This window comes from Rhincodon typus, chromosome 10, assembly GCF_021869965.1.
Source record: "Rhincodon typus isolate 14 chromosome 10, sRhiTyp1.1, whole genome shotgun sequence".
NCBI lineage: Eukaryota > Metazoa > Chordata > Chondrichthyes > Orectolobiformes > Rhincodontidae > Rhincodon > Rhincodon typus.
In genome coordinates this window covers 2,124,117-2,133,456 of record NC_063341.1, presented here as the reverse complement: position 1 = coordinate 2,133,456, position 9,340 = coordinate 2,124,117, and the positions used below count along the sequence as shown (strand labels likewise).

Here is a 9,340-nt window from a genome sequence, read left to right as displayed (position 1 = left end):
CAACAGTGCTGTGGTCCCTCAGCACTGACCCTCCGACAGTGCGGCACTCCCTCAGTACTGACCCTCCGACAGTGCGGCACTCCCTCAGTACTGATCCTCTGACAGTGTGGAACCCCATCAGTACAGACCCTCCAACAGTGAGGCATTCCTCAGCACTGACCCTCTGACAGTGCAGCAGTCCCTCAGTACTGTCCCTCTGACAGTGCGGTGCTCCCTCAGTACAGACCCTCTGTCAGTGCAGCACCCCCTCAGTACTGACCCTCCAACAGTGAGGCATTCCTCAGCACTGACCCTCCGACAGTGCAGCACTCCCTCAGCACTGACCCTCCGACAGTGCAGCACTCCCTCAGTACTGACCCTCCGACAGTGCAGCACTCCCTCAGTACTGACCCTCCGACAGTGCAGCACTCCCTCAGCAGTGACCCTCTGACAGTGCAGCACTCCCTCAGTGTTGCTGTGAAATGATAGCCTTGGCATTAGTGCTGAATGTCCGGGGCAGTGAACCCAAGCCTTTGTGAGTGAGAAGGCGCAGTGATCGCTGCCTGCTGTACAGGCGGCTATGTCAGTTCTGAGTCAGTGTTTGCCTCGATAGGCAAGGCAATTTGATTTAATCGGTTTCTTGTGTTTTGTCCCTGTGCCTGTGTATCTTCAGGGAAAACCAGTCGTCATGCGTTACAAACCACAGCCACGGAATGGCAGGCGGGACTGTGTTTTCAGCAGGATCCTCCTGCCTTTGGCCAGTGCTGTGCTTAACAAAAACCAAAAAAAACCTTTCAGCAATTTCTGGAATTTTTGTTTGAGATGGGGTAGAGAATTGCACATGCTGGCGACAGGGACACCAGGGAACTCTCAGATCCCGTTAGGAGCCAGTAGCTGAAGTCGGGATGTTATTTCTGGTTTGTTACGCTCTCCCTTCCCCCTTGTTTTTGTGTCCCAGTATGAGAGAGAGAGAGAGAGGGAGGATGGGGAATGAAAGGGAGGGGATGATAGAGACAGAGCTGGAGAGAGAGAGAGAGACCGGTTGGGGGGCGGGATCTGAGGAATGGAAATTTCCTCCAGTCACTACTCTCTCAACATGAGTCTGCTGCACGAAGCGATCACGTTTTGCGCTCACCAATGAGCGCCCTGGACACATTATAAATGTCGGGCCCTTTGCTTCATATACCCTAAGATCTTCCCCAAATCCCTTTGCAATGTGGATCTGAATGTGAAACCTCTGCAGAGTGAAGAACAGTGAAAGAGGACCCCGAAAACCTGTGACAGACCAGAAAGGTAACTGACCCAATAGCCACTAAGAAAAGGATGGAGATTCACTGAATTCATCACCTTCTGACTGTTTTCAGAGTTAGCCCGTTTTCTGTTTGTTGTTGTTGCTGCTGCTGCTGCTACTACTGTGTTTTTTAGTTAGGTTGTTGCTGCTGTTACTTTCTGCTTGTATTTCTTTTAAAAAAAACAGACAAAATGTTCTGCTAAAGCATGAACGTGATGTTAACTCCCCCCCCCCCCCCCCTCGCTATCTCCGTCAGTTTGACTTCCCAGAGAAGCGACACTTTGTTATTTGTAATAATTGGGCGTTTTGTCTTTGTAGTCCATTTTTGCTGGAGAATGCGGATCTCCTCTCGGTGCTTCCTGTTTCTGGTAAAAAAATGTGGCAATGTCAGGCCGACGAATTGGCGGAACCAACATGTAGGTTTACTGAGCAGACTCGAATAAAGGGGTTCAGGAATTTGCTCTGAAAATGATGGGATTGCAGGGGGAGGTGCTGGTGGTGGTGGAAAGTTATGCATGGTCTGATTTGCATGTGTCAGAGTTGATCAGGATTGGGCAGAAAAAAAACGGAATTAATTGGGGTTACTTTTTTAAAATGATGCATGTCGAACACCGGGTGGTCTCAGTTGCAATCAGGATGTATGCAGGGTCTGGGTTTTTGCATGCTCCGTGATGCAGGCCTGGCTTTGCATGAAGGTGATGATCCAGAGGGTCTGTAAATTTCCAGCCTCCAGAAACCCCTCTGTCTGGGCCAAGCGCGGGCTCTGTCCCCAAATGGTGCCTTTGCCTCCCACCTTCACACCTATTTGGATACCTGTAAGTCAATATTGGTTGGTATTTCCTCTGTGTATGTGTGTCGCTCTCTCTCAAGTCCAGTCTGGGATCTGCACAGCCGCCATACACCATATTTTTAAATGCTGCAAACCGCTCCCCCCAAAAAAATTACGAATTAACCCTGCACCCTCGCCACAGAGGCGGGGGGGAAGAATGCACTAGACAAACCTGCACGCCTCTCCGTTTAAGATCCAGTCTGAAATCTGCACAGCCGCCATACACGATTTATCTAAACCCCCAAAATTTAGGAATTAACATTGCATCCCCAGAGAGAGAGAAAATGCTTTAGACAACCCTCCACGTTTCTCCATATAAAATCCAGTCTGGGATCTGCACAGCCGCTATACACGATCTGTTTTAACGCTGCAAAATCCTTTTTTTTTCCCCCTCCTAAAAATAATTAAAATGCACCCCCACAGAGATTGGAGGGGGGAGGTGTTACGCTAGATATTCTACACGCCTCTGCATATAAAATCCTGGGATCTGCAAATGCACAATTGAAATTCCCTCCCTCCCCAGAGAGAGAGAGAGAGAGAGAGAGTAGTGGGGTGGGGGGGAAGATAACATTCAGACACCGTGCTTGCCTGGCGTTTAATTTCCTTTGTTCTGCAAATGACCGTTTTATCTGCAGCTTCCTTCCCGCCGCCCACAAGTTTGGCTTCCTCCCCCTACACCACCCCCGTTATTATAATAAAAATAAAGCAAAAGGTGGTGGTTCAGCCCGTGCCGTGGAGAATTGCAGTCGGTGCGGGTTTCTGTTTCTGTCTGTGTGTCTCAATGTGCCTGTGTGTTTTATTTCACCGGGAACTCTCCGTTGAGTGCCATGTGGCTCTAAAAGCTCACTAATGCCGTCCATTTCTTGCTGCATTTCTCTCCTTTTCGCCTCCCCGCCTCCGTGTCTGTCTGTCTCTCTGGCAGACCTACAAGATGGCCACTTCAGCGAGCGCCAACCTCAGCAAGATTGTGAAGAAGAACTACATGGAGCTGCCCCAGGACGGCAAGGTGCAGGCTATGTACATCTGGATCGATGGCACGGGGGAGTCTGTGCGATGTAAAACCAAGACCTTGGACAAGGAACCCAAGAGCATAACTGGTAAGGACAGCTTTCAGAACCCCCTACACATTGACTGACCTGTAGCCCACTAACCCATTCATTTGCACACACTTCACTCACCACTTCTGATAAATGCGGCACTTCAGGGTCCCAAAGTGAAATCAAGAAATCCTGATCTCCTCCCAAAACGAGACCTCACTCCCTTCGTCAAGAATAGAGATCAATTGAGTGCCTTTTCAAAACAAAACTTTTCTCCCCCTCCAAATTCCATTGCCCAGGGTAGTATGTATTTTTTTTGGGGGGGTGGGTGTTGGTACAGATGGGGAACAGGCCTTTTTGTCCAGTGTATTTGAATTGCCTTGAGCTTGTTTTCTTCCCTCTGCTTTTTTTCTGCTTGCCAACTTGCACTCCTTTCCCAAGTGGTCAACTTCATGCTTGTGTGGGCAGGCTATTTAACTACAAGGGGCATCACCGCTGCAAAACCTGGTGCTCTCCTTCCATCCCTGGTCTCCACTAAGGTGTGCTTTTCTCCAGTAAGTGGCTGGGTAAGTGATGAAGAACTGGAAGTTTTTTTGACAATTTTTGTTCCCTCATGCACCCTTTCCTACGCCCCACGGATACGGAGGCCAGTATGTTTAGCTTGTTATAGGGTGTGTGCATGGTTTGATGCTGAGCTCTTCCCTTTTGTAAACATTGGGGGAAATACTTGGGTGTGAGGTATAGTCAAACAACCATGATGCGGTCCAATGTATCAAAGTTCGATTTCGAAGATAAAATCGAACAAAGTTCACTCTTTTACATTTTGATTTTCACACCCTTCTGTCACCATAGTTGCCGCATCTGCATGGTGATGCTTATTTCAAGCTGCTTTAACCCCATCAAAGACGGTAGCGTCCCGTTAGAAAGCCAGCTTTGGTATATTATTCCAAGTTTGTGTGGAAATAGTAGGCACGATTGCATTAATGCCACTTAACAATGTAAAATATAATTGTGGAGCTTTCTGTTCTTGGAGATCTAGTTCCAGACATTGGGCAGCCTGTCAAATCCACTGGGGCGAGTTTAAATTATTTACATCCATGAGGATGGAATGAAGAGGCACAAACTATTGTGAGAAGCAATTAATTAACTTTCCAAATCTTGGAATGGAAGTGAGCAGAATAGTGTTTGTGCTGGCTGGGGATTTTGGAATGCTTAAACAGTGCCCCTTGTGAAACAACTTTACTGCTTGCTGGGATTCACATCATAACAACATGGAAACAGATCCTTCGGTCCAACCAGTCCATGCTGACCTTGTTCCCAAACCAAACTAGTCCCACTTACTTGTGTTTGACCCATATTCCTCCAAACCTTTCCTATTCACAAACTTATCCAAATGTCTTTTAAAGGTTGTTGTAACTGTGCCTGCATCCACCACTTCCCTGCCAGTTCATTCCCCACATGAACCACTGATTTTTTTTCTTTTCTTTAAAAAAATTGTCCATCATGTCCTTTTTCAAATCTTTCTCCTCTTGCCTTAAAAAGACACACCCTAGTTTTAAACTCGCCCGCTCTAGGGAAAAGACACTTGTCATTCACCTCAACAAGACCACCCTCAACCTTCTGTGCTCCAGTGAAAAAAGCCTTTCCAGTCTACTTTTATTTCAGACCCTCAATTCCCAGCAACATCCTGCTAAATCCTTTGAGCCCTCTCCAGTTTAATAATTTCCTTCCTATAACAGAGCAACCAGACCCGCACAATCCAGAAGAGGCCTCACCAGCATTCTGTACAACCTCAATGTGACATCCTAACCAAATACTCATTGGTCTGAGCAATGAAGGCAAGCATGCTAAATGCTTTCTTAACCACCCTGTCTACCTGTTACACAAATTTCAAAGAATTAGGTACTTGAACTCCTGGGTCTCTGTTTAACAACATTACCCTGGGCCCTACCATTAACTGTATAAGTCCTGTCCTTGTTTGTTGTACTAAAATGCAATACCTCACATTTATCCCAATCAAACTCCATCTGCCACTCCTCAGCCCATTGACCCAATAGATCAAGATCTCTTTTGAATCATAGATAACCTTTTTCACTGTCGACTATGCCACCAATTTTGGTGTCATCTGCAAACTTACTAACCATGCCTCCTATATTCTCATCCAAATCATCATTTTTTTTTCATTCATTTGTAGAATGTGGGTGTCGCTGTCTGGCCAGCATTTCTTGCCCATCCCTAGTTGCCCTTGAGAAGATGGTGGTGAGCTGCCACCTTGAACCGCTGCAGTCCTCCTGCTATAGGTTGAATGTAAATGACAGACAAAAGTGGACCCAGTGCTGAACCCAGTGAAATGCTGCTGGTCACAGGCCTCCAGTCCAAAAAATTAGACCACCATCACCCTCTGTCTCCTACAGCCAGGCCAATTAGTGAGCTCACCCTGAATCCCATGTGATCTAGCCTTACTAACCAGTCTACCACGCAGAACCTTGTCAAAGGCTTTATTTAAATCCAAGTAAACGTTCTGCCTCCATGTATGTAAATCCTTTCAGAATCACCACCAACAACTTGCCTACCACTGATGCCAGTCTCAGGTCTGTAGTTTCCAGGCGTTTCCTCCAGACTTTCATAAACAATGGCACAACATTAGCCATCCTCCAGTCCTCTGGTACTTCACCCACTTTTATGGATGATACAAATATTTCTGCTGGGCCCCCCCCTCCATTTCCTCCGTAACTTGCCACAGTTGTGGGATACACTCGATCAGGCATTGGAGATTTATCTACCTTTTATTTTCTAAGACCTCCAGCACTTTCTTTTTATTGTGAGCTGTTTTCAAAACATCTATATTTATTTCCGAGTTCTGTAGCCTCCATTTTTTTTCTCTCAGCAGTAAAAACTGACAAAATAGTCATTTAATGTCTCTCCTATCTCCTGAGGGTCAACACAAAGACAACCTCCTTGATCTTTAAGGAGTCCTACTCTCTCTAGTTGCTGTCTTGCTAATGTATTTGTAAAATCTTTTCTGATTATCTTTAACCTTATCTGCCAAGGCTGTCTCATCCACCCTTTGCCTTCCTGATTTCATTAAGAATGCCCCTAGACTCTCTTTCTGCTTTTCAAGAGATTCAGTTGATCCCAGTCGTCTATATCTAATACATGTTTTTTTTATTCTTGACTAAACTTCAATATCTTTATTCATCTATTGTTCTGTAATCTTACCAGCCTTGCCTCTCTTTAACAGGAACATAATGCCTCTGAACTCCTGTTTTTGAAAGCCTCCCACCTGTCAGTCGTCCTTTTACCTGTGAACAGTCCACTCCAATTAGAGCTTTAACTTTTATGGAAAACTTGTATTTTTCCAGAACTATCTTAAAACTATTAGAATAATGATCACTAATCCCAAAGTGTTCCCCTACTAACACCTCAGTCATTTACCCTGGCTTATTTCCAAAGAGAAGCTCAAATTTTGCTCCTTCTCTGGTAAGAACATTTATGCATTGATGAGAATTTTCTTGAAAACATGGAACAAATTCTTCACCATCCAAACATTTGTCACTACGGCAGTCCCAGTCAATGATTAGAAAATTAAAATTCCTGACTGTTACAACCATTTTATTCTTGCATTTATTTGAAATCTCTGCATATTTGCTTCTCATTTTTATTTTGAGGACCCTATATTATATTGGGGACCCTATAGTACAATCACTCAAATACCTTCTCTAATTACAGTTTTCCTGAATCAAAAATGGCTCGCTCTCACTCTCCTTTCTAGCCTTCCTATAATGTCTAAACCTGAAACATTGAGCTGCCGGTTCTGTCCTTCTGTCAGCCTACTTTCTGTAATAGCTGTGATGACCCAGTCCCATGTTCCCGTACATGCCCTGAGTTCATCAGCTTTAACTGTAAGACCTCTTTTTGAAATAAATGCAGTTTTGATTCTTCAGAGTTACTTCATTCGCTGACTTCCTCTTGTCTGACTATTCTAATTAACTTGTTCTTTTCTGATGCAGAACCATCCTCATTTGTTTCTCAATTTTTGCTGTTACTTACGAAGACCCCATATCCCCTCTCTAAAAGTTGACAGGCTCCCAAAATATGACTAGCAAATCTAACCACCAGGATATGGTCCCTTTCCAGTTCAGGTGAAACCCAACCTTTTTTGAACAGGTCTTTTCTGTCCAAGAAATTGAACCCCTGCACGTTGCATCACCTCTTCAGCCATTGATTTATCTCCCTTATCCTCTTATGCCTACCCTCATTAGAACTTGGCAGTAGAAGTAAGCAAAAGATTACTGTTGTTGGTTGTTTTTTTAAACCTTCCAAGTAACCTCTTCTATACATACTGCACAGCCTTAACACATTCCCCAACTGTCATTCGCACCAATGTGTACAACAACATCTGGTGTCTGTGTCTCTGTCTGTCCTCTTTGACAATATGCTTCAAACATGTTGAAACGTCCTTAACACTGGCACCAGGAATGCAACATGCCATCCTAGATTCATGTTCACTGCTGCAAAATCTTCTGTCTGTGTCCCTCATTGAGTCCCCTATAACAGTTATTCTTTGGTCTTGACAAACCCCATTTAACACAAGATTCATTCTTAGTACCCAGGATCTGACTACTGCTTCTAATTTCCTGAGACCATCTATTTCAAGTACCCAAAACAAATAGCTGTTTGAGAGAGAAATAGCCACAGGAGATTTCTGAGCCACTACCTTACCTTTCTTGACAGTCACCCACCTGACTGAGTCAGATAGTAAGAATGTCTGATGCTGGAGTCAGATCACACTGGAGCTGGAGGAACACAGCAGACCAGGCAGCATCAGAAGAGCAGGAAAGCTGATGTTTCGGGGCTTTTTGAAGAACGGTCCCGACCCGAAACGTCAACTTTCCTGCTCCTCTGCTGCCTGGCCTGCTGTGTTCCTCCAGCTCCACACTGTTATCACCCATCTGACAGATCCTGCTGTGTGATCAGTTCTCTAAATGTACAAGTCATCACACTGGGTTTCTTGAATACCTTCGGACATTAAGCCTTAAAGCTCTCAATAACACCAAATATACAAAAATATAATACCTTTCCTTGCCCACAGATTTAATATTAAGCATGCATAAAAAGGAGAAAAAAGTAAGTATAAAGAAGAATTCAAACACAGGGCTGAACAAATGAAAAAATGACTCCTCCTCGAATAATCCAATATTCAGTTTTCAGTCTCCAGATTAAAATGAAACTTTCTCCACGAGCTCCCTATGTAAACAATACTTTTGAGTTCCGAGGGCTTTTGTCTTTGGCTGCCATGAGACTGTTTGTTCTCTCTTGCAGATCTCCCAGAGTGGAACTTTGACGGTTCGAGCACGTATCAGTCAGAAGGATCCAACAGCGACATGTACCTCATCCCGTCAGCCATGTTCCGGGATCCTTTCCGGAAGGATCCAAACAAGCTTGTCCTTTGTGAAGTCCTCAAATACAATAGGAAACCAGCAGGTACACACTGGGTGCAGTTTTCCCTGAGACTGAAGAGCTAGTCATAACATGCAAAGGCTCATTGCCAGGGCATTGTCAAATCACATAACACCAAACCACAAGGTAGATAGCCACAGGTTTGACCCCAATGATTTGTGTGGAGAGAAACAAAGATTGAGGGTGGCACAGTGGCTCAGTGGTTAACACTGCTGCCTCAAAGCACCAGTGACCCAGGTTTGATTCCACCCTCTGGCGACTGTGTGTGGGTGGATTATAGGGTGATGGGTCTTGGTGGGATGCTGTGTGGGTTGGTATGGACTTGTTGGGCTGAAGGGCCTGTTTCCACACTGGAGGGACGATAAGATTTCTAGATTTGGGATCAAGGCCCAGCTTGTCAGTCATGGGGTGGCTATCATCAAGAGACAGAACAAAAGGGATTTTCAGGCATCTGATCCATCCCACCAATGCTAACACTTTGTTTAGTTGTCCAGTTAGTTTGAGTCAGCTTGCTGAGGTCATTTAATCCATCGTACCTCTGCTAACCCTTTCAGCATTGGTTCTTACTGTTCCTATAACATTGCAAATTTTCCTTTTTTCAAATTATGTTTACGCCTCTTCTGGGAGTTGCTACTGAATATGTAGCAGACTTGGGGGAGTTCTCACTTCCCACCAATTGCAGTCTCTTCATCCCTGGGCCGAAGAGCCTGTACTGTGCTATACTGTTTTATGTTCTATAAAGAC

The 9,340-nt window shown here is 44.9% G+C and overlaps 1 protein-coding gene and 1 long non-coding RNA gene across 3 annotated transcripts in view; one reads left to right on the top strand and one right to left on the bottom strand.

Moving 5' to 3' along the window:
- Positions 1-571, bottom strand: part of LOC125484185 — a 16,940-nt gene extending 16,369 nt beyond the window's left edge. The window contains exon 1 of the long non-coding RNA XR_007263025.1: positions 391-571. This is a non-coding gene — a long non-coding RNA (uncharacterized LOC125484185). The remainder of the gene's footprint in view (positions 1-390) is intronic.
- Positions 572-1,072: 501 nt separating this feature from the next.
- Positions 1,073-9,340, top strand: part of LOC109915497 (glutamine synthetase, mitochondrial) — a 16,117-nt gene continuing 7,849 nt past the window's right edge. Inside the window, exons 1-4 of one of the 2 annotated variants that reach the window (XM_020515129.2) lie at positions 1,073-1,272; positions 1,589-1,686; positions 3,022-3,196; positions 8,459-8,620. In XM_020515129.2, the coding sequence (XP_020370718.1) occupies positions 1,606-1,686; positions 3,022-3,196; positions 8,459-8,620 (418 nt within the window). In that variant the 5' untranslated portion in view covers positions 1,073-1,272; positions 1,589-1,605. The remainder of the gene's footprint in view (positions 1,273-1,588; positions 1,687-3,021; positions 3,197-8,458; positions 8,621-9,340) is intronic. The other variant, XM_048601813.1, reaches the window with a different exon arrangement.